The sequence below is a fragment of the Orycteropus afer genome, unplaced genomic scaffold, assembly GCF_000298275.1.
Source record: "Orycteropus afer afer isolate SDZICR_OR568_19922 unplaced genomic scaffold, OryAfe1.0 scaffold00123, whole genome shotgun sequence".
NCBI classification, from domain to species: domain Eukaryota; kingdom Metazoa; phylum Chordata; class Mammalia; order Tubulidentata; family Orycteropodidae; genus Orycteropus; species Orycteropus afer.
The window spans coordinates 2,896,290-2,915,197 of NW_006921710.1; the positions used below are offsets into that span (position 1 = coordinate 2,896,290).

The 18,908-nt window shown below is 42.3% G+C and overlaps 1 protein-coding gene across 1 annotated transcript in view; it reads right to left on the reverse strand.

The window, feature by feature from the left end:
• Positions 1–18,908, reverse strand: part of ABL1 (ABL proto-oncogene 1, non-receptor tyrosine kinase) — a 65,701-nt gene that overhangs the window by 27,235 nt on the left and 19,558 nt on the right. The window contains exons 2-4 of the mRNA XM_007944221.2: positions 15,765–15,938; positions 14,849–15,144; positions 5,926–6,198 (exon numbers count right to left, since the gene is read on the reverse strand). Of these exons, the coding sequence (XP_007942412.1) occupies positions 5,926–6,198; positions 14,849–15,144; positions 15,765–15,938 (743 nt within the window). The remainder of the gene's footprint in view (positions 1–5,925; positions 6,199–14,848; positions 15,145–15,764; positions 15,939–18,908) is intronic.

The following is an 18,908-nucleotide window of genomic DNA, read 5'->3' on the forward strand; positions in this document are numbered from 1 at the left end:
CTTAAATCCATTGTAAGTCCCCAGGTCGGCAGAGCATAGCAGGCTGCTGAGCAATGACACAGCTACATGCAGGGTCCAAGTGTGCCATAGGCTAGAGACCATTCCCAAGGCTTCTCCTTATATACAGGAAGCAGACCACATCCCAAAGGCAGCTGCTCAGCTGCCTGTGGTAGATCCCACCATGCAGTTAATCGCCAGTCTCATCATGGAGAATTATCTACCACCAGCTGCCCAGCAACTCAACCAGGCCCAGCCAAGTTGACACACAAACTGAACTACCACAGTATTTGAAAGGTATACAAAGAATATAAAATTTTACAATGCTACTCTCTACTATTTTGAGGGTAAATTTGTTAGCTCATGAGTCAATCTTGATGCCACAACTAGGATATATAGTAGTCTTCTCTAAATTCTATTAATTATAGAACTATTTCACGGAAAAAAAAAGTTTCTGGAAAAAACTGAATACAGCTCATTTAAAAACTGGGACTTCTTAATGAGGAAAACCAAAGATTCACGGAAACAATTAGTCTTAGTGACTGGTACACCATGTGATACGCAGCCTATACGACTATGAAACCAGAAGAACTACATGGTGCCCAGCTACCACTGTTAACTACTCACAGGGGGATCTATGTAGGAGATCCTGGATAGAGAGGGAGAACAATGTGGAACAAAACTCAAAATCATTTGGGGGGGAAAAAAAAAGGAGGGGGACACCAGGTTTGCTGATCTGACAGAGCCTGGTGGAACCCCTGAGACTATGGCCCCTAGCTGTCCTTCAGGTCTGGAATTGAACCCACACCTGTAGCTTCCAGCCAAACAAAAGACAGGCATATGAGTTGAACATTTACCTGAGGTAGATACACTACACTCCTTGGAGAGAACAATCATGGGAGATAGAAGGGCTTCTTAGGCACAGGGAGACAGCTCAGGGGGCAGGAGTGCATGGAGGGATGGACAAGGAGAAGAAGTAACTATCAAGAAGAAATGGGAGGGGAGCTGTTGCATAGGGGCAGATTGTAGTCAATGTCATGAGACAAAGTGTATGTGAACTGCTGTATGGACAGTGAATTTGCTCTGTAAACTTTCACCCAAATCACAAATAAAATAAAATAAGTTTAAAAAATGAAAACTGGGACTTCTTGTATTTGAGAGCTAGTTCTTGTAAGCACACTCTGCCTTTACATACACAGCACAAAAGTAAAGTTTAGACTAGGTCCTGCTGCAAAAACCAAAATTCAAACTAAAAACAAAAAACCAAACCCACTGCCGTAGAGTCGGATCCGACTAAGTGACTCTACCTTGGGTTTCCGAGGTGGTATCTCTACAGAAGTAGACCGCCCAACCTTCCTTCCAAGGAGTGGCTGGTGGGTTTAAACCTCCAGTCTTCTGGTTAGCAGTCAAATGCCTTAGGTACTACACCACCAGTTGTTGTTGTTGTTGTTAGGTGCCATCGAGTTAGACCTGACTCATAGCGACCCCTCCTTGAGTTTCTGAGGCAGTATCGCTATGGAAGTAGATTGCCCAACCTTCCTTCTGAGGAGTGGCTGGTGGGTTTGAATCGCCAGCCTTCTGGTTAGCTGCCAAGTGCCTTAGGCACTATGCTACCAGAGCCCAAAATTCAAACTACCAGTTCCAAATCAATAGGCTTCTGCTTTAATTTCACTTTCCCACCTGTAGGGGTCTGTCTAGTGCCCTCATTTTTTTCATGTTCTCTTAAGGTCTTATGGTCTAAAGACTTAGGACCCAATGCTGTCTAATGGTTCAATATGGAGTCATAATTAAAAGTGGGGACGTCCTCCCCCTGCTGGTAAAAGAGTATTCTCGCTCTGCCGCTTGGTTTCTCTCCTTTGCCAGGCCTTTGAGGATCAGCAGCACAAAACACGCAGGAAAGGGAGGCAGCAGGGAGGAGACCTGGGGAGGCCTGGCACAAAGAGGTGCTCAGTGAGAACTGTCCAACAAACGAAGGCTTGGGCTAGAGCTGGGAGGGTTTTTCAAGGTGTTCTGAGAAAAATGGTAGCTTACAGCTATAGCCTGTAAGGGAAGTGAGTGGCAGGGAGGGAGAAAAAAGTAATTTTTGAAGATTTACAACTATGGTCTACGTATGTTTTTCATGGTGTTTGAGGAATAAGAACCTGAGTTATAATTAAAAAAGAAGAAGAGTTAGGTTTTGGAGCCAGGTGCCTGGCTTTGAATCCTGGCTCTCACTCCTAGCTGAGGTTACAGGCCAATCACTTGACTTCTCTCTGCTTCAGTTTCCTCAGCTTTATAATGGAGATAATACTAGCATCCTTCTCTTAAGGTTGTTGCAAGGATGAAATGAGATGTGATATGTAAAGTCCTCAGAACTCTGCCAGGTATACAGTAAAAAGCTCTCAATAAATGTTAGGTTACTGTTCTCAACTTCTGAGTGGAGATCAAAGTTCCATATTTTGACACTAATTTTACTTGGCAAGTAGCAAACATACTGTACAGATGTTTTTATGCATGGTGAGACAGAACAAGGGACAGTTTATTTAGCAATTACTTAGTACCACACCTTGGATTAACACCTCTAGAAAGTGATGCATTGTCTTTTCCCTAATTTGATACTACTTGGGGTGACTACTTACATAAATCTGCGTAGATAGATCCTGTAAGGGAGCTCTGGTGGTGGACTGCCTAAGACATTTGACTGCTAACCAGAAGGCTGGAGGTTCAAACCTACCAGCCACTCCTTGGAAGGAAGACTAAGCAATCGACTTCTGGAAACCTAAGGAGAGGTCACTATGAGTCTAGTAGTAAACTGCAGTAAGTTTGGTTCCCCCCCCACCAAAAATCAATCCTGATTCATCAGCCTAAGAAAACCATCACACTGAACTCCAGGAACACCCCTCCCCTGGAACCCCTTCTCCAGCTGTTTGTAAAACAATGCTGCTGCGGCATCTACTACCATGGGTTTTCCCGAAATTTCAAGCTGTGTAAACTCTATCTTTTTAAAAGTTTTAAATCAAGCCTTTTCTGGATAGAAATTTAGTACATTTTGTAATTTTACTCTTCCTTGTTCATGTCTGCACATCTTAGCAAATGCCTGGGTAATGCCGAGGCCTTTAACCATTTACCAAGCTGGTTAAGGCCATGTTTCTCTGGGCCTGGCCCTCAGCTCTCTGTCAGCTTGAGAAACGGAGCACAAGCAGATTCCTTCTCCCTGCACTTACCTGCACCATCTGCGAGAGGTGTTTTGTGTTTTTCTATTTGTATTTAAGGAGAATGAACTAAGTTGCAGGCAGGTAAAAAAGAAAAGTAAGTGGTTAAAAAAATTCGCCATACAAGTATAAAAACCTGTTACCTCCAAACCACAGGTAATCAACATTTGTAAGGGATTACTACAATTACAATACATTAGCCATGAATACTCTCCAACATAGTAATCTTTGTGAAACTCGAATCTAATCAAGCTATTCTTGTACATCACATCCTTCAAAGGTTCCCACTACCCCAGGAGACAATTCCAGCTCCTTAACTGGTGTTCAATTCCCTCTGTGATTTATTGGGCTCCTCTTTGCAACTCTAGCTTCTCTCCTCCTGTCCCTACTAGCCCTTGGCCTACTCCTGCTCCTCCACAGAGGCCCCAATTCACCGTTCCCTTAATGCTTTGTCCCTTGCCAAGCTGAGTTCATCAGTCCTTCCTTCCTCCGTTCCTTTGCAGTGCCCCAGTTCTGAGCACATGTGTCTAAAGCTCATCACACTGCACTGCAATTATCAACGTATTCCTCCTACTGCACTATAAACTGCCTGAGGCGAAGAACTCTAATTCACTTGCACAATCCCAGTGTTCAGCCCAAGGCCTGACACACAGAAAAGATGGCTCAGCGTGTATTAATTTAAATTTAAAAGCCTTACCTGAAAAATATCCAAGAGCCCTCCAGGAGACTCCAAGCCAAGCCATGTAATCCCCTAGTAAACATCTGCCCCATCTCAATGATAATCTAAGGGGATGCTTTCAATATGAGCATCAGAAAGCCACTTTTGGTTTTGGTCTCCCAGACTAAAGAATGCGATTTTTCTCTTGCAGTGCAATGAATCGCTTTTATATGGCCTTTGCAGCTATGGTCTTATAACTTCCATTAAATGACTGGCAGGGGAACCCTTGGTGGTGGTGGGGGTGTTGCTAATGCAAATAAGGTGCAGGGAACCCTTGCAGGGGATTGGTTAGTCTGTGGTTTTACTTAGCAGGAGGGTGGGGGAGAGGAGCTTGAAATTGATACGGAGCTTGCTATATAACTAGCTTCCCTGACAGAGGCTTTAAAGGGAGACAGAGAGAGAAGAAATTGTAACACTAAAGCTGAAGCCAGTGAAAAATGGCAACGCAGCAGCAAGAGTGACAGGGGCACGAGATGGCAGGAATAGGGAGAGCAGTGCAACATGCCGGCCATGAGGACTGGTGACCGTGGAGCTAAGAACTAGAAACCTTGCCTGGGCAGGGCCCAGCAACAGCAGCCAAGCAGCAGCTATTCTGATTTAATGACAATATCCTGAGTTCTTCCTGTTACTTTCAAGCTGATCCTGATCCTGAGTTGTAGCCTTTTACTTCCCTAGTAAACCCCATAATTTTAAGTATGGCCAATGAGCTCTGTGTGGCCACGGCAACAAATTCTTAAACCCAGCAGAGAAGCAGAGAGTGCCATGGGAGGGACGGCTGGTGTGAGAACTGGTAGAAAGTTTGGAGAGTGCTATGTCCCACCTCAGCCTCCCAGGAATTGGCTTTGAGCTGATGCTGACGACATGTAGTGTAGCGTGTGTTGATTCTGCTCGCCCCTCTTCAAGTTAGAGGGCCTCTGACGACACTATTTACACTTCTAAAGCAGTCATTTTATATCAGTCAGAAGTCATCATTTGTCACTTTACTGTGCCTTTACATAAAGGCATGAGCTAAACAATAGCATCTCTAGAAGGCAAGCGTTTGGGCTGCATCGCCTTCAGAGTCTGTTCCTGACTTGCAAGAAGCACACCCAAACTTGAGTGCATTTTTCCCGGAAGTGGATATCTTTTTTTTTTTTTTTTTTTCCTTCCCTAAGAGCTACAAAAAGGCTCCCTCTCTTGATTTTCATGCACAGGTCAATGCCATCAGACTTCATTTAGAAGTGAAAATAATGCAGGGCAACACTAGGGGACACTCTCACCATAGGCAAAAAAACACAGGCCACATTCTGAAGAAGGCAGAGGACTGAGAATTAAAACTAACTCCCCTTGAAATAATCATCCCACTTATTTCAAAGAACTTCAAAAGGGGGTGGAACACCTGGAAACCATCAACATTATTCATTCCTTAAGATGGTGAAATCACAGTTAACAAGAAAGAATGGACAGTATCTGAGTCAGTAGAGAGCTAGTTTATTCTATGCATTTGAATGGAGGCACTTGTACATCTCTATTTCTAGAGTCTGGGCGTGCAATGCAGAAGTTGGAACCTGCCAGGACACCCACTGCATTTGCCAACAAAAATCCACAGAAGAGTCAAAGTCATTTTAGTTAAATCTTATTTTTTGAAAACACAAAAGGCATTTTTTCTTCTTATCTGAGCTCTCAATAGGAAGCAATGCCTGTGTCACACAGTCAATTCCAATGGAGTAGAAACCCACAGCTTTAAAAGAATCTTCCCATAGAATGAAAACACTTCTCCAAATGACTAACCTTTTTACACTAAACCACCATAGCACTTCTCGACTCTTACCACATGTGCAAACACACTGAAACTATGTGAATGGTTCAACCTGTACAAAGACAAAACAACATTTAAGACGAAAGAGTCCATTACCAGGCACTAGTCAACCCCTGGGAAGGCACATTACTCAACACCAACAGATAACTAACCATATGTGAGGCATCATCATCAGTAGCATTTCTAACAGGGTGCCCCAACGGGGCACTGCCCAGGCCTACCTTCAAGGTCTTCACTGCCACCGTCAGGCTGTATTTCTTCCACACTCCTTCATACACCTCTCCGTACTGGCCTCCTCCCAGCTTGTGCTTCATGGTGATGTCCGTGCGCTCCATCTCCCACTTGTCATAGTTGGGTGACACACCATAGACAGTGGGCTTGTTGCGCTTGGGGGCTGGATAATGGAGAGTGGTAATCAATCCGTCTGCCACTGTTGAATGGTGATGAACTAACTCGGCCAAAGTATTGAAGCGGCTCTCTGAGGAGACATAGAGCTGAGGAAAATAGGAACAGCCTTCAGCCCACAGATCAGATACAAATTCAAACAATTCCACTAAAGAAGTTTTGCTGAGACTTCATTTAATACATAACAAAACCCAGATAAACAGCTCTCCATGCCAAAGTGAGTGCAGTTACTTGCTAAAGCAGACAGACTCAGTAAAATGCCTCAGGGCCTTTGTACCTGCTGCTCTGTCTGCCCAGTTCTCATCATTCCAAGCCCAGTTTAAACGTCTGGGAAAGTCTCTGATCACCCAATTTAAAGTTGCTGCCCACCACTAGTATTTACCACTAGCAGATGTCTTATTATTTGTTTATTGTCTGTCTCTTGCACTAGACTGTTAGCAGAGCCCTTAATTATCTTTTTTTTAAATCCTGTATCCCCAATGTTGAAAACAGAAAATGATCACATATCAGGTAATCAACAGATAGGTGTTGATTAAATTAATGGATTGTTGCTGGGTGCCGATGAATTGACTCCAACTTACAGGGACACCATGTGACACAGGAGAACTGCCTCGTGGGGTTTTCTTGGCTATAAGCTTTACAGCAGCAGACTGTCATGTCTTTCTACCTTGGAGCCTCTGGGTGGGTTTGAACTGCAAACCTTTCAGTTAGCAGCTGAGCACTTAACCATTTCTCCATCAGGGCTCCTTAACTAATGGACAGCAGAATGGTACCTACCTCTTTGCTGACTGGAAAAGAAAATAATTTATTTAATTTCCATTCTTATAAATGGATAAACCTAGAACGAAACAGTGATCAGAAGATGAAAGTCACTAAATGAAACATAAATATCCTACACCTCACTTTGGGCCAAATGGGAAGCATTAGAGGTCCAAACTTGCAAATTCTAGGGTATGTCCCATAGAATGCCCCCATTAGCATAAGGGACAGAGTGGAAGCATTTCTATCACACAGTTGGGGCCTGGAGGGCCACAACAGGGGTATCGTACAGCCTTTTCCATCACAGGCAAGTAAGTAGATGAGCTTTTAAAGACAAGTGCACTTAGTCTTTCTCAGACTGACAGTGGTGAGGACCTGTGCAGCAAGCCCTCCATGTGGATCTTGTCTGGACACAACTGAAATAGGAAGGGAGGGAAAGGAGCAGGCTGACAGAAAACAACAATGTGGGGAGTGACAGCTACCTTTTTCCTCATTCAATTTTCTTTCTTTTTTTTTTGTTTAAGTGAAGTGGTGAGATAATGCTTCCTTACCAAAAAACAATTCCAGATTAAAACCCACACAGAGTATATGGTTCCAAGCACAAGACTGAATCTACTGGCTCACTAAAAGCAGCCAGCAACTCCTGAAGGTGGAAAGGACACTTAACATCACAGTTAGGTAAAGACTTGACCAAATCGCAAAGACATGGAATGATGAATACGTATTTGGGACAGTAAGTGATGACACCTACAGTGGGAGGGCAGGGAAAGGAACAAGATCAGGTAGCAGCAGCAGCTGTAATGCTTTATTACTTAAAAAAAAAAAAAAAAAAGAGACAAGAAAAAGCCTGAAACACACATAGCAATGTAGATGGGATAAAGTAGGGCTGAGGCCTTTGGCTGTTGGTTATGTTAGTCTTTATTACTTTTTGTATGCTTACAGTATTAAATAATAAAAATACTTTTGCAAGGAAATGATGACAAAGTATACAGATTGATCTGATCCCATTTATAACCCTCAAGGTGCCCCTAATCCAAGCCATGGTATTTTCAATCGCCTCATATACATGTGTGAGCTGGAAAACGAATAAGGAAGACTGAAGAAGAGTTGATGCTTTTGAGTTGTGGTGTTGTCAAAGAATACTGAAAGTGCCACGGACTGCCAGAAGAGCTAACAAATCTGTCCTGGAAGAAGTAAAGCCAGAATGCTCCTTGGAAGCGAGAACGGCCAGACTTTGTCTCATCTACTTTGGTCATGCTGTCCAAAGGGACCATTCCCTGGAGAAGGATATCATGCTTGGTAGAATGGAGGGTCAGTGAAAAAGGGGAAGACCCTCAGTGAGATGGATTGACACAGTGGCTGCAACGATAGGCTCAAGTATAGCAAGCGTTTTGAGGATGGTGCACAACTGAGCAGTGTTTCGTTCTGTTGTACACAGGGTTGCTATGAGTCCAAGCCAATTTGACGGCACCTAACGCTAACAACAACATAATCCTCAAGAGGGTAAACAGAATTTCATTAGCAAGGAGATTTTTCTTCTTTTGTTTTTGCTTATGGAGATAACACGAATTAAATGAATTTTTAAAAAATCAGGTAAGTCAATGGCAATTTTGTTATTAGAATCTTCTGGTAACGATTCTAGTAAAATAAAATTTTGAGAGAAACCCAAATCTGGCCCAGAAAGATTCTTTTTCTCTGGGAAACTTGCTCCTCATGCAAAGACAGTGGCCCTGGAGACATGAACTTGCCCCTCTGCAAGATGGTGCTTTGAGTCGCAAGATCTTTCAGGATAAAGAGGTCCACCAAGAGGCCTCACTTTTACCCTTGAAATCCCCAAAGAGAAATCCCTAAGTGAACTTCTCTAGAAGTGTTACAGGTCACACACAGACCCATGGAGGCACATGCGTATGTTGTGGGGTGTGGAAATCAGACATTGCTCAGACCCCCCTTTAGCTTAATATCCTCACAATGATGTACGTAGCACTCTCTTCAGTGTTAGCCACCAATACAAGTGCAGTTCACAAAGAAAACTGAGTGGGACATGGGGACAGTTCCGAATCACTCCTGCTATTAGTCGTCCAATTACTTTACTGCAGGTTCCAAATATCACAACTCCTCTTCTCCCAGGTTAGCTTAGGCAATGGTGTTCTACACCAAGGAATATAGAGAAGAGGGAAAAGCCATTCCAAGAAGACATTCTCTAGAATCAGAGCACCCTTCTCACCTGAGAAGTCACTGGCATAGTACAGGGCAAAAGAGCCCAGTTTGCTTGCAGGGCTCTTGGGGCAGGCAGGTTCACCTGTGAGCAAGACTCATGACCCAACCTTCTCCATTAGGGCATCAAGCACAGTATCGACTTGAAAGGAGTGGTTCCAGGCCAGAAGATCAAGTGGCTTCAACTGTGCTGCGTGTTCAGGGCTCCCATAAGCCCCAGTTTATACAGAATTTGTTCTTGGTCTCATCTGATTCCCTTTCAGGCTGCTCTGCTAGAGATTTCAGAGTTATGGGAGGTTTTGTTGAATGGCAAACTTTATCCTTTTCAATAATTAAATTTATAAGACCTGTGACTTAGTTCATCTCTCAACATAAAATTTACATACCAACACCTATTAAATATTAAAACTACTCTCCCTTAAATGCACTGTATGTTCAATTTACAGTCATCTTCTCATAGTCAAGTCTGGTGGCCTCCTTCTGATTAGTTCTAGATTTTGAGCAGCATTATGCCAGTGACCTTCGTCAGGAATTCATGGCATGTTCAGAGAAGAAAGTGAAATCAACATTACGAATGGCATGTCATTATGCTCTGCACCCAGCTACATAAACACTCGGGGCACTCAGCCAGGGCCACTGCCTCTTCCTAATCATGTAGGAGCCTGAAAGATAGGACTTGTCAAAGAAACTCACCAGAAACTGCTGTCCTCCTCACAGCCAGACCCAAAGGCTTAAATGAGCTTAGACTTGTGCAAACTTTGGCTCCCTTAGACTCTGAAGTCCCACCTTGGACACACTACAGGCCGCTTGGTCAGGAAGCGATGGGTCCCCTGAGGGTTCCACATACCACCAGGAAGGCAAAAGGTCAGCAGTACTTAATAATGGGAAGCTCTGGTGGCCTAGTGCCTATGGCATCTGACTCCTAACCAGAAGACTGGTGGTTCAAATCCACCAGCCACTCTTTGGAAGGAAGACTGGGCAATCTACTTTTGTAGAGACACTGCCTCAGAAGCCCAAAGAGGGGTCACTGTGAGTCGGAACCGACTCGATGGCAGCGAGTTTGGTTTGGTTTTGGTACTCAATGTTTCAAGTCTCTTCTACAAGTGAAGATTAGCTCTGTTTTAGCAGGCTTTCACCAAGATACCTGTACCTGCTGATCCACTTTCAGGGGGTATCAATCTTAAAACTGCAAGAGGTTAGCCCATCCTGCCACCTCTGCTAAAGTGTAAGTCCCAATTCCACTCTTCTCAACCTGAACCTGCCATTCAGCAGACCATGGAAACAAAATGGCAAATGGGCCTCTCTTTCAAGAAAAGAAAGACTATCACAGGCTATAAAGACCTGTGGAACTTAACAGTGACCTCTCACGGTAGTAAAGGAGGTACAGGCACAAATAACCAGAAACTAAGAATGATTTAGATAGGGACTAACAGAGAAAAACCAGTCTTTAATTCCACTATGTTGGCAGGAGCTCTGGTAGTATAGTGCCTAAGGCACTTGACTGCTAACCAGAAGGCTGGCGATAAAAACCCACCAGTCACTCCTCAGAAGGAAGGTTGGTGTGGTATAGTAAATTACTTTGTGTGGCTTTTCTACCCATAAATCTTTGTAAACTCCAAGGTGGGATTTTCTATGAGCAACTGAGGAGCTCCTGATTGCTGAAGGTGTCCACCTGGAGTATTTCTGTTGGGAGTGGCACAAAACAATGTTCTGGGAGGTGCCCACTCTCTCTCAGGTGCTTAGAGTTCTGATGCTATAATTGGCTAGTTTGACCACCCTGCCAGGCTCAAAAAGGAGGCCTCCTGGAGGCAGAACTCTCTCTGACTGCTGGTTGAGGAAGACGTGCTGCTGAAAGAGACACGGGCTCCTGAGACACGCATTGCTGGGAAAGAGACGCAAGAGACACGCATTGCTGAGTGAGACACCGAGGGACCAGCACTGCTGGGAAAGAGACTGTGAGAGACTCTTGGCTGAGGGACGGTGGGCTGGGAGAGAGACTGAGCGTTCTTTCTGAACTTGAGTTGTAGCCTGGTGCTTCCCTAATAAACCCTGTAATCTGTGAGTTCTGTGTGGCCACTGCAGTGAATTATCGAACCCAGGAGAGAGGTGGTGGTGCTTTGGGAGGAACGGTTGGAGAAAGGGCTGGAGGGAGGCAGCATGCTTGGCCTTGCAGTAATAGGCCTTGGGTTACTGCTGGTAATCCTGTCTTCCTCTTGTGAGATTAGAGGAGGTCAGAACATGTGGTCTCCTTGCCGTTTTTGCAGTTGGGCAATCTACTTCTGTAGTGATACTGCCTTGGAAACCCAAGGAGGGGTCCTTATGAGTCAGGTCTGACTCGATGGCACATAACAACAACAACAACAACAACAACATGTTGGCAGAAGATTACAAATTTTAAAACAGATCAAACTACAATCAAATCCCAGGGTATTTATGATTTGTCAAGCTTCCTAGAAAACTGCAATGGCTCAGTTTGGCCCTTTCCAAAGTCCAGCTCAAAAATCCCTAGATTCCTCTGTTTCAGGCCCTGAGCTGGTGACCTTGAGATGCCTGATTGACCCAGGAAGAGGAGGAGAGCAGCTAACAAAAGCCAAGAGGGTGGAGGCAGAAAGAAATCCTCTGGAGGCTTACAGAGAATCTTCTGAATTCAGTTGTGTTTTTTAAAGATTAATTAATTTGAAAATAAGAATTAAACTTATTCAACCCTGGCCTGCCCCCTACCTATTTTCCCCTTAGAAATCCACAAAGGATTACATCAAATCCTTGCTATGGGAGAAGCATTTTTTCAATGCCGAGCCACACTGCCCCACATGTAGTTGTACTATGTCCCCATTCTGACACTGTTTCGCTCAGCCCACTCAAGTGTGGCCCTCACAGAGAGGAACTTCCACAAATGGTCTTCTCCAGGTGCTTGGACAGCTGCAAGGAGAGTCTTTGCTCAGGAAGGAGAAGAGCAAACTGTCCAGGAAAGTCTGATGAGTTGTCTGATGGTAGATTCTGCTTGATAAAATGTATTCCCCATGCTCTCCCTGGACTGAAAAGAACTCACCTGAAAACACCTCTGGCTTTTAGACAAAGGGCTTGACTTCCTCTTTGGATGAATCCCAAATTCTGCAAATCACGTATCCCACACATAGCCTTCCCCTCCCTTAACAGTATTTTAGACCAATCCTCAGCTAACGACTTGACAAAATAGATCATGCCTGACTGCACCTGTTCCAAGGATGCTGATCAGATAACTCTAGGGAAAAGAAACCATTAACGTGTTTAGTACAAACCCCAACTGATTACCCTGGTACAGTACAACTTGCTTTAGATAAATTGCACAGAAGGGAAGCAAGCTGTCAGTTCCAGAAAATTACCTCCCCCATGAGGGGTACACCCTGGAACTGACTCACTAAAAGTAGTGTGAAGGCTCTTTCAAAAGGCCCATCATCCTAGAGTACATCCTACAAAATGGAACCACCTAGCCCAACATTTGAGATAAGAACAATGACTCAAAAAGTAAGCTGACTGATAAGGATGATCTCTAGTGACATAGCAACAACAGACCGTGCTGTCTGCAAACCACAGTGCTGGTATTAAAACATCTGCAATGATGGAATGCATCAGATATTGGTAACAAGGATTTTAGCCAGAAGACTTTGAGACATGTGAAAAAAACACCAGATAAGTGCATTAATACAAGGAACTATATACATGCTCATATGGTAAAAATGAATGAGTTAGAATAGCCAAGAAAATGCTAAAAAGCTTGAGAAGGGACTAGCCCTACCAGACACTAAACTACAAAGCCATAGCAATTAAAACAGGTTGGTATTGGCATATGAATAGACAAAGCATTGGAATAGAACAGAGAGGAAGTAGATCAATAAACCCAAAGACATGTGAGAATCTGGCATATTTTAATATGCAGGAGAGATGAATTTAATAAATAGCAGAGGAATAATTCAAAATATGACACATGCATGTTAAATATAATGAGATTTCATACTTTACCAATCAGGTTGATAAAGATGCTTTAAAAAGTCTGATAATACAGCATACAGGCACTCTCATATGTTGCTGGTGAGAGTATAAATTTGTACAGCTTTTATAGAGGGTAATCTGGCATTATCTACGCAAATTTTAAATGGATATATCCTTCAATCCAGCAATTCCAGTCCTAACAACGTATCCTGCAGACACGTAACTGGCACACAAAGAGGTATCTACAGTGCGTTTCCAAACTCCAGATCTTGACCTGTTAGTTGATTCATCAGACATATTTAGTGGACTATGACCAGAATTTTTTAAAAAAAGAAACAGGAATAGAATGGGACATAAAATATCAGAATGCATTACATGCAGTATGGGTAAGTAAGATTTCATGAAACTTTTGTTACTAGTGTGAGTACTGGGTGGTGATGTAAAACGTTTTTCTTACAGTGGGCTAAGATTTTTAAAAAGACTTCAAAGCTACTTCTTAACAGCATGATTTATAATAGCAAAAATTGGAAACAGCCTAAAAGTCACCCAGTAGGGGACTGGTTAAATAAATGATGGTCCAGCCACACTATGCAGTCATTAGTAAGAATGAGGCAGCTCCAGATGTAATGCCATAAAACAACCTCCAAAATACATCATCAGGTGGAAAAAGCAAGATGCAGAACAGTGTGCACAAAGCATGCATCATCTGCATTTTTTTAACAATATAAACAAACATATATACATTGAGTAACTCTGGAAGAAATTGGTAACAGTGGTTGCCTCTGGGCAGGGGAACTGAATTAGAAGACACAATTATTTTTCACTGTAATTCATTCTGTTCTACTGATTTTTTTTTTTTTTAAACCATGTGCATGTATCACATATTAAAAAATAAATATATACACAAGCTAGTCTCCAATAATCCACATCTATACTGACTCGACGGCAATGAGTTTGGTTTTTGGTTTCTATACCCCCAACTACAGCATGGTGATACAGCAGACAGTGAGATACAGCTTAGTTCCATTCAGTTACTCATTCTGTGACCTTGGGCAAGAAACTTGACCCCTCTACGTCTCCAGTTTAACGCAAAAACACAGATTACAGCAATACCTGCCCTAATGACTGTAAAATGCCCCAGTGCACAGTAGGAACTCAATAAATATTAACTCATCCCTTCCTTTCCTGGACTGTTTATAGGAAGACCACAAAACCACAAAGAAATAACTGTCCACTCCTTTACAAAACTGCAATTTTGACTTGAGACTCTATGAGTATGTGATTTGATTTTAATTTTTTAATTATGTGTTTATATATGAATGTAAACATATACACACATACGTAAAACATGATTTTATCCATAGGAAGAAGACTATATACCAGACTTATTATGGCAAGGAGCTTTAAAACTCTGTATCGTAGGAACTTTTCTAGAGGATAAATTACTATCATAGCAGCAGATTTTTTAAAAAGGAAGACTCTTAATGTAAAAGGTATATTCCAAACCCAACAGAAATTCTACCTATTTTAAACTGCCAACACTGAACTCCAGCAGAACAACAAAGAATCACACCAGGCTCATGGACTTGTAATGGTCACATGTCTGGTACTTAATAAAGAGTTTTTTCTAAGGCTTTTGGAACGACTTGCTGTTCACTTGAAAGATTCCTTGAACACCTTGATTGTGTTTTGCTGCAATAATTTATCAACCTGGGAATAGTACCTCTGGGTTCTCGTGGCCAAACACTAACTTCACTCCCAACATCTTCCCCACATCCTCTCTCTGGAGTTTCCTACCTTGCCATCAGATGCAGTGTTGATCCTGTAGTGGTACACCCTTCCTTCATATCTCAGTGAGATGGACCTCTGGCCAGGACTGCTCTCGCTCTCCCGCACCAAGAAGCTGCCATTGATCCCACTGCTCAGCAAGTATTCAGCGGCATTGCGTGACACTGGCCCATGGTACCAGGAATGTTTCTCCAGACTGTTGACTGGTGTGATGTAGTTGCTTGGAACCCACCCTTGGCCATTTTTGGTTTGGGCTTCACACCATTCACCGTTGTGATTGTAGCCTAAGACCCGGAGCTTCTCACCTTAGAGAAAAGAACCAAATCAGATGTATTGGCTTTTTGAAGGCTTAGTTCATTCTCATTTATTCTTGTATGATCATTAAAATATCTCCAAATTCCATTTGAACAAATCCATATACATATATCCATATATAAATACACACACACACACACACATATATACATGTATATGTATGTGTATATATATAATATGCATTTATAAATGTATAAAAGTACACGTTTATATATGAAGTCTTCCTGTTTGTATTGAATATACATATAGATATGTAGTCTCAGTTTTTGTAAATTATGTTTATTCTACTCCTACCTAAAATAAGGAACCATTACCAGGAAAAAAATTCTTTTTCGGGGGGGCGGGGGAGAGGGAACACCAACCCCCTCCAATATTCGACCCAGGTGTCTTTTCTAGTGTAATAAGTCAAGGAAAGTTCCGTTTTTGCTAAGGGAACTCTTCTCCTTAAGGAGAAGTGACTCTTTTATGAAAATGCTTTAAAAAAAGGTATCTCGGCCATTCCAAACTTTAAAGCTGCTCTTTCAATTAGAAAAGAGATGGCCAGCCAAGCCATAATCCACAATGATTTCTGTCTTTTGCAACTACTGCCAGCTGCCCACAGCCATTTTACCTTTAGTTATGCTTAGAGTATTATCCCCACTGGCCACAAAGTCATACAGTGCAACGAACAGGTTGGGGTCATTTTCACTGGGACCAGCAAGGAGGTTTTCCTTGGAGTTCCAACGAGCTGCTTCACTCAGACCTTGGGGCTCAAAGTCAGATGCTACTGGCCTCTGAAGGGCTTCTGGAAGAGAAAGAAGGAGCAAAGAAGAAAGAGAATTGGAAAACAAGAACAAAAAAGAGAAAACAAGGTTAGTTTTATTCTCAGGAGCAAAAGAATCTGTGTTTCCAACATTTTACATTCCTAATTTCTCATTTTTTAATATCTGTACACATTATATATTAAGAAAAGTGTTTTTTTTTTTTTTTTTTTTTTTTAAAAAGAGCCTGTTCTTTTACCAAAGCATTGTGGAATCTTTAAGTATTTTCATTCCAAGGTGGTAACAACCATTTCCAAATACTTTAAGCTTTTTAAACCCACTAATTCTAAATGAGTTTAGTCAGGAATTGAAATACAGTCATGCATCCATGATACACTCTGAAATAGGATGCTATGTGATATGGACGTTGTGTGGACACCATATCATTAATCTGGTCCTGCTTTCACTTCAAGGATCTCAAACAAGCTTCATGCCTTAGCAATCATCAACATGCTGAGACGGATTGCTTTTGTGTTTGTCCTCAATACACACCATCAGCAACTTCTCCGCATCTGATTTAAGTCCCTCTAGGCAATCTACTTCCGTAGTCATACTGCCTCGGAAACCCAAGGAGGGGTCTCTATGAGTCGGGTCGACTTGACAGCACATAACAACGAGAACAACAACATTTTCATTAGCCTTATAGCTTTCAGTAGAGCTGATTCTTTAACAGATTGGAGAATTTTTTGTTTTTGAGGATAATCAAGATTGTCGAGTGTGACACACCTAAATCATGAGCAATAGCATTCACTGATTCTCCTCCACCTTTGTGTTGTTTCTTAACCTTTTGTTTCACTTCCAAATCAGTACTTCTTTGCCTCTTGTAGCTGTATCACTAGCACTGCTTTTGCTGCGTTTGAAAGCCATGATGCCAACACTTCATGGTAATATTTTCAAAAGAAAATTAAGCAGAGAGATAATGCCACAACACCCAAGAGATAAGTGATACACGAGACTGAATGCTGCTACCTATGAGTTGAAGCATATACTGTAAACTTTTTAGATAGAAAGTACAGTACAGGACATACATAAACCAGTAACATAGGCATTTATTATGACTATCACAATATACGTATCATAGGGTATAACCACCGCACCATTATATGCCTGGCAGTGCAACTGCTCTGTGTACAAGAGACGTGAGATACACATGCTGTATGTGGAACACTGTCACATTTGCTATGTCCCATTCTCCAACTGGGAGCCCTGGTAGCATAGTGCCTAAGGCACTTGACTGCTAACCAGAAGGCTGGGGGTTCAAACCCACCAGCCACTCCCCGGAAGGAAGGTTGGGCAATTCTACTTCCGTAGTGATACTGCCTTGGAAACCAAGGAGGGGTCGCTATGAGTCAGGGCCGACTCGACGGCAAATAACAACAACAACAATTATCCAACCGGGATTTTTGAACTCTATTATAATCTTATGGGACCACAGATGTATGCGCAGTCAGATGCTGCCCAAACAGATGTTATGCGGTGCATGGTTTTTTATTACAAGTCCTTCTGTATTATTTGGTTTTTGAATTATGTGAATATATTAACTTTGATCCACTTAGAAATGTTTAAAGCAGGAAAAACAATAAACAGCTCTTAAATTACGAATATGTGAATACTACTCACTACAGTCCAATAGTTCATCATTTTCTTCCTTATCTTTTTTTCTCAAACCATATTCAAACTCTCCAGAACTTCTTTGTGATAATGGCAATACACACACAGGTTCTTTCAAACCAGCAAGTCTACTTAGACCTTACAGTTGCAGGACATTGTGGCATTAAACCTAAATACTCATTTACAAAAACCACTATAAGAAATACAACTTAACAAACCACTATAAGAAATACAAGTTAACAGGGAGGTGGTATTTAACTTGAAAACAAAGAAAGAGTTTCACTTTAATGAATCACGAAGCAAAGGTAATTTCAAGGAAATAGGTCTTGTAACAACACTACCATTTCCTAAAACATGGAAAAGGCTTAGTGACATGTTAGGCCCTGTTCTCTGAGTATTTACACTGAGTAATGTAACTACTACTACAAAAGTATGTGTGGCACAATCGTGATCAGGGATTGATCAGCTAACAACAACAAAAAAAATCGGGTTAAACTAGGGAATTTTTCTTTTATTAGAATGTGACCCCTCACCCCTACGTGAACATACGTTCCTGAGCCCTAAAGCTGTTCTTCTGAGTGTGTGATTAGAACCCGATGTTGTTCTGTTAAATCCTATCTATAAGGCATCCTTCAGGTGAAGGGAGAACTGAGAGCCATCTGCTATGCAATGTCAGTGCAGAAATCTTCCAAATTTTTACAATCTCTTCCAATCATTTATAGGTGTCTCACTCATGTCAGCAATTTTTAAAAAGCTACCTGCCTATATGGATGGATAGATGGGTAGACAGGCTTACGGTTACATATGTCTTATGAAATGGGGAGTGTATCCAAGTACATATATAGGGTTGGCAGACAATGATCCTACAGGTTTATGTGAATGATCAGAAATCCCAGGTGTATAATAGAGCTGACAAGGGACAAGGTTGTGATCACTGCTTGGTCACAGGCAGCTACCCAGAGGGACCGAGTAGTTGAACCTGCGGGCTTGGGACCATAGTCGTAGGGGTCATCAAGCTCAATTGGCATAACATACTACACAAAACATTGTTCCATCTCCTACCTTGGCAAATAGCGACTGGGATCTTAAAAGCTAGCAAGCTGCCATCTAGATGCAACAATGGGTCTCTCCTCATCCAGAACAAAGAAGAATGAAGAAAACCAAAATTCATGGAAACAATTAGTCCTAGCGACTGGTACACCATCTGATCTGCAACCTATATGACTATGAGACCAGAAGAACTAGATGGTGCCGGGCTACCACTGTCATCCACTTGAAAGGGGATCTATGTGGAGATCCATGATAGAGAGGGAGAACAATGTAGAACAAAACTCAAAATCACT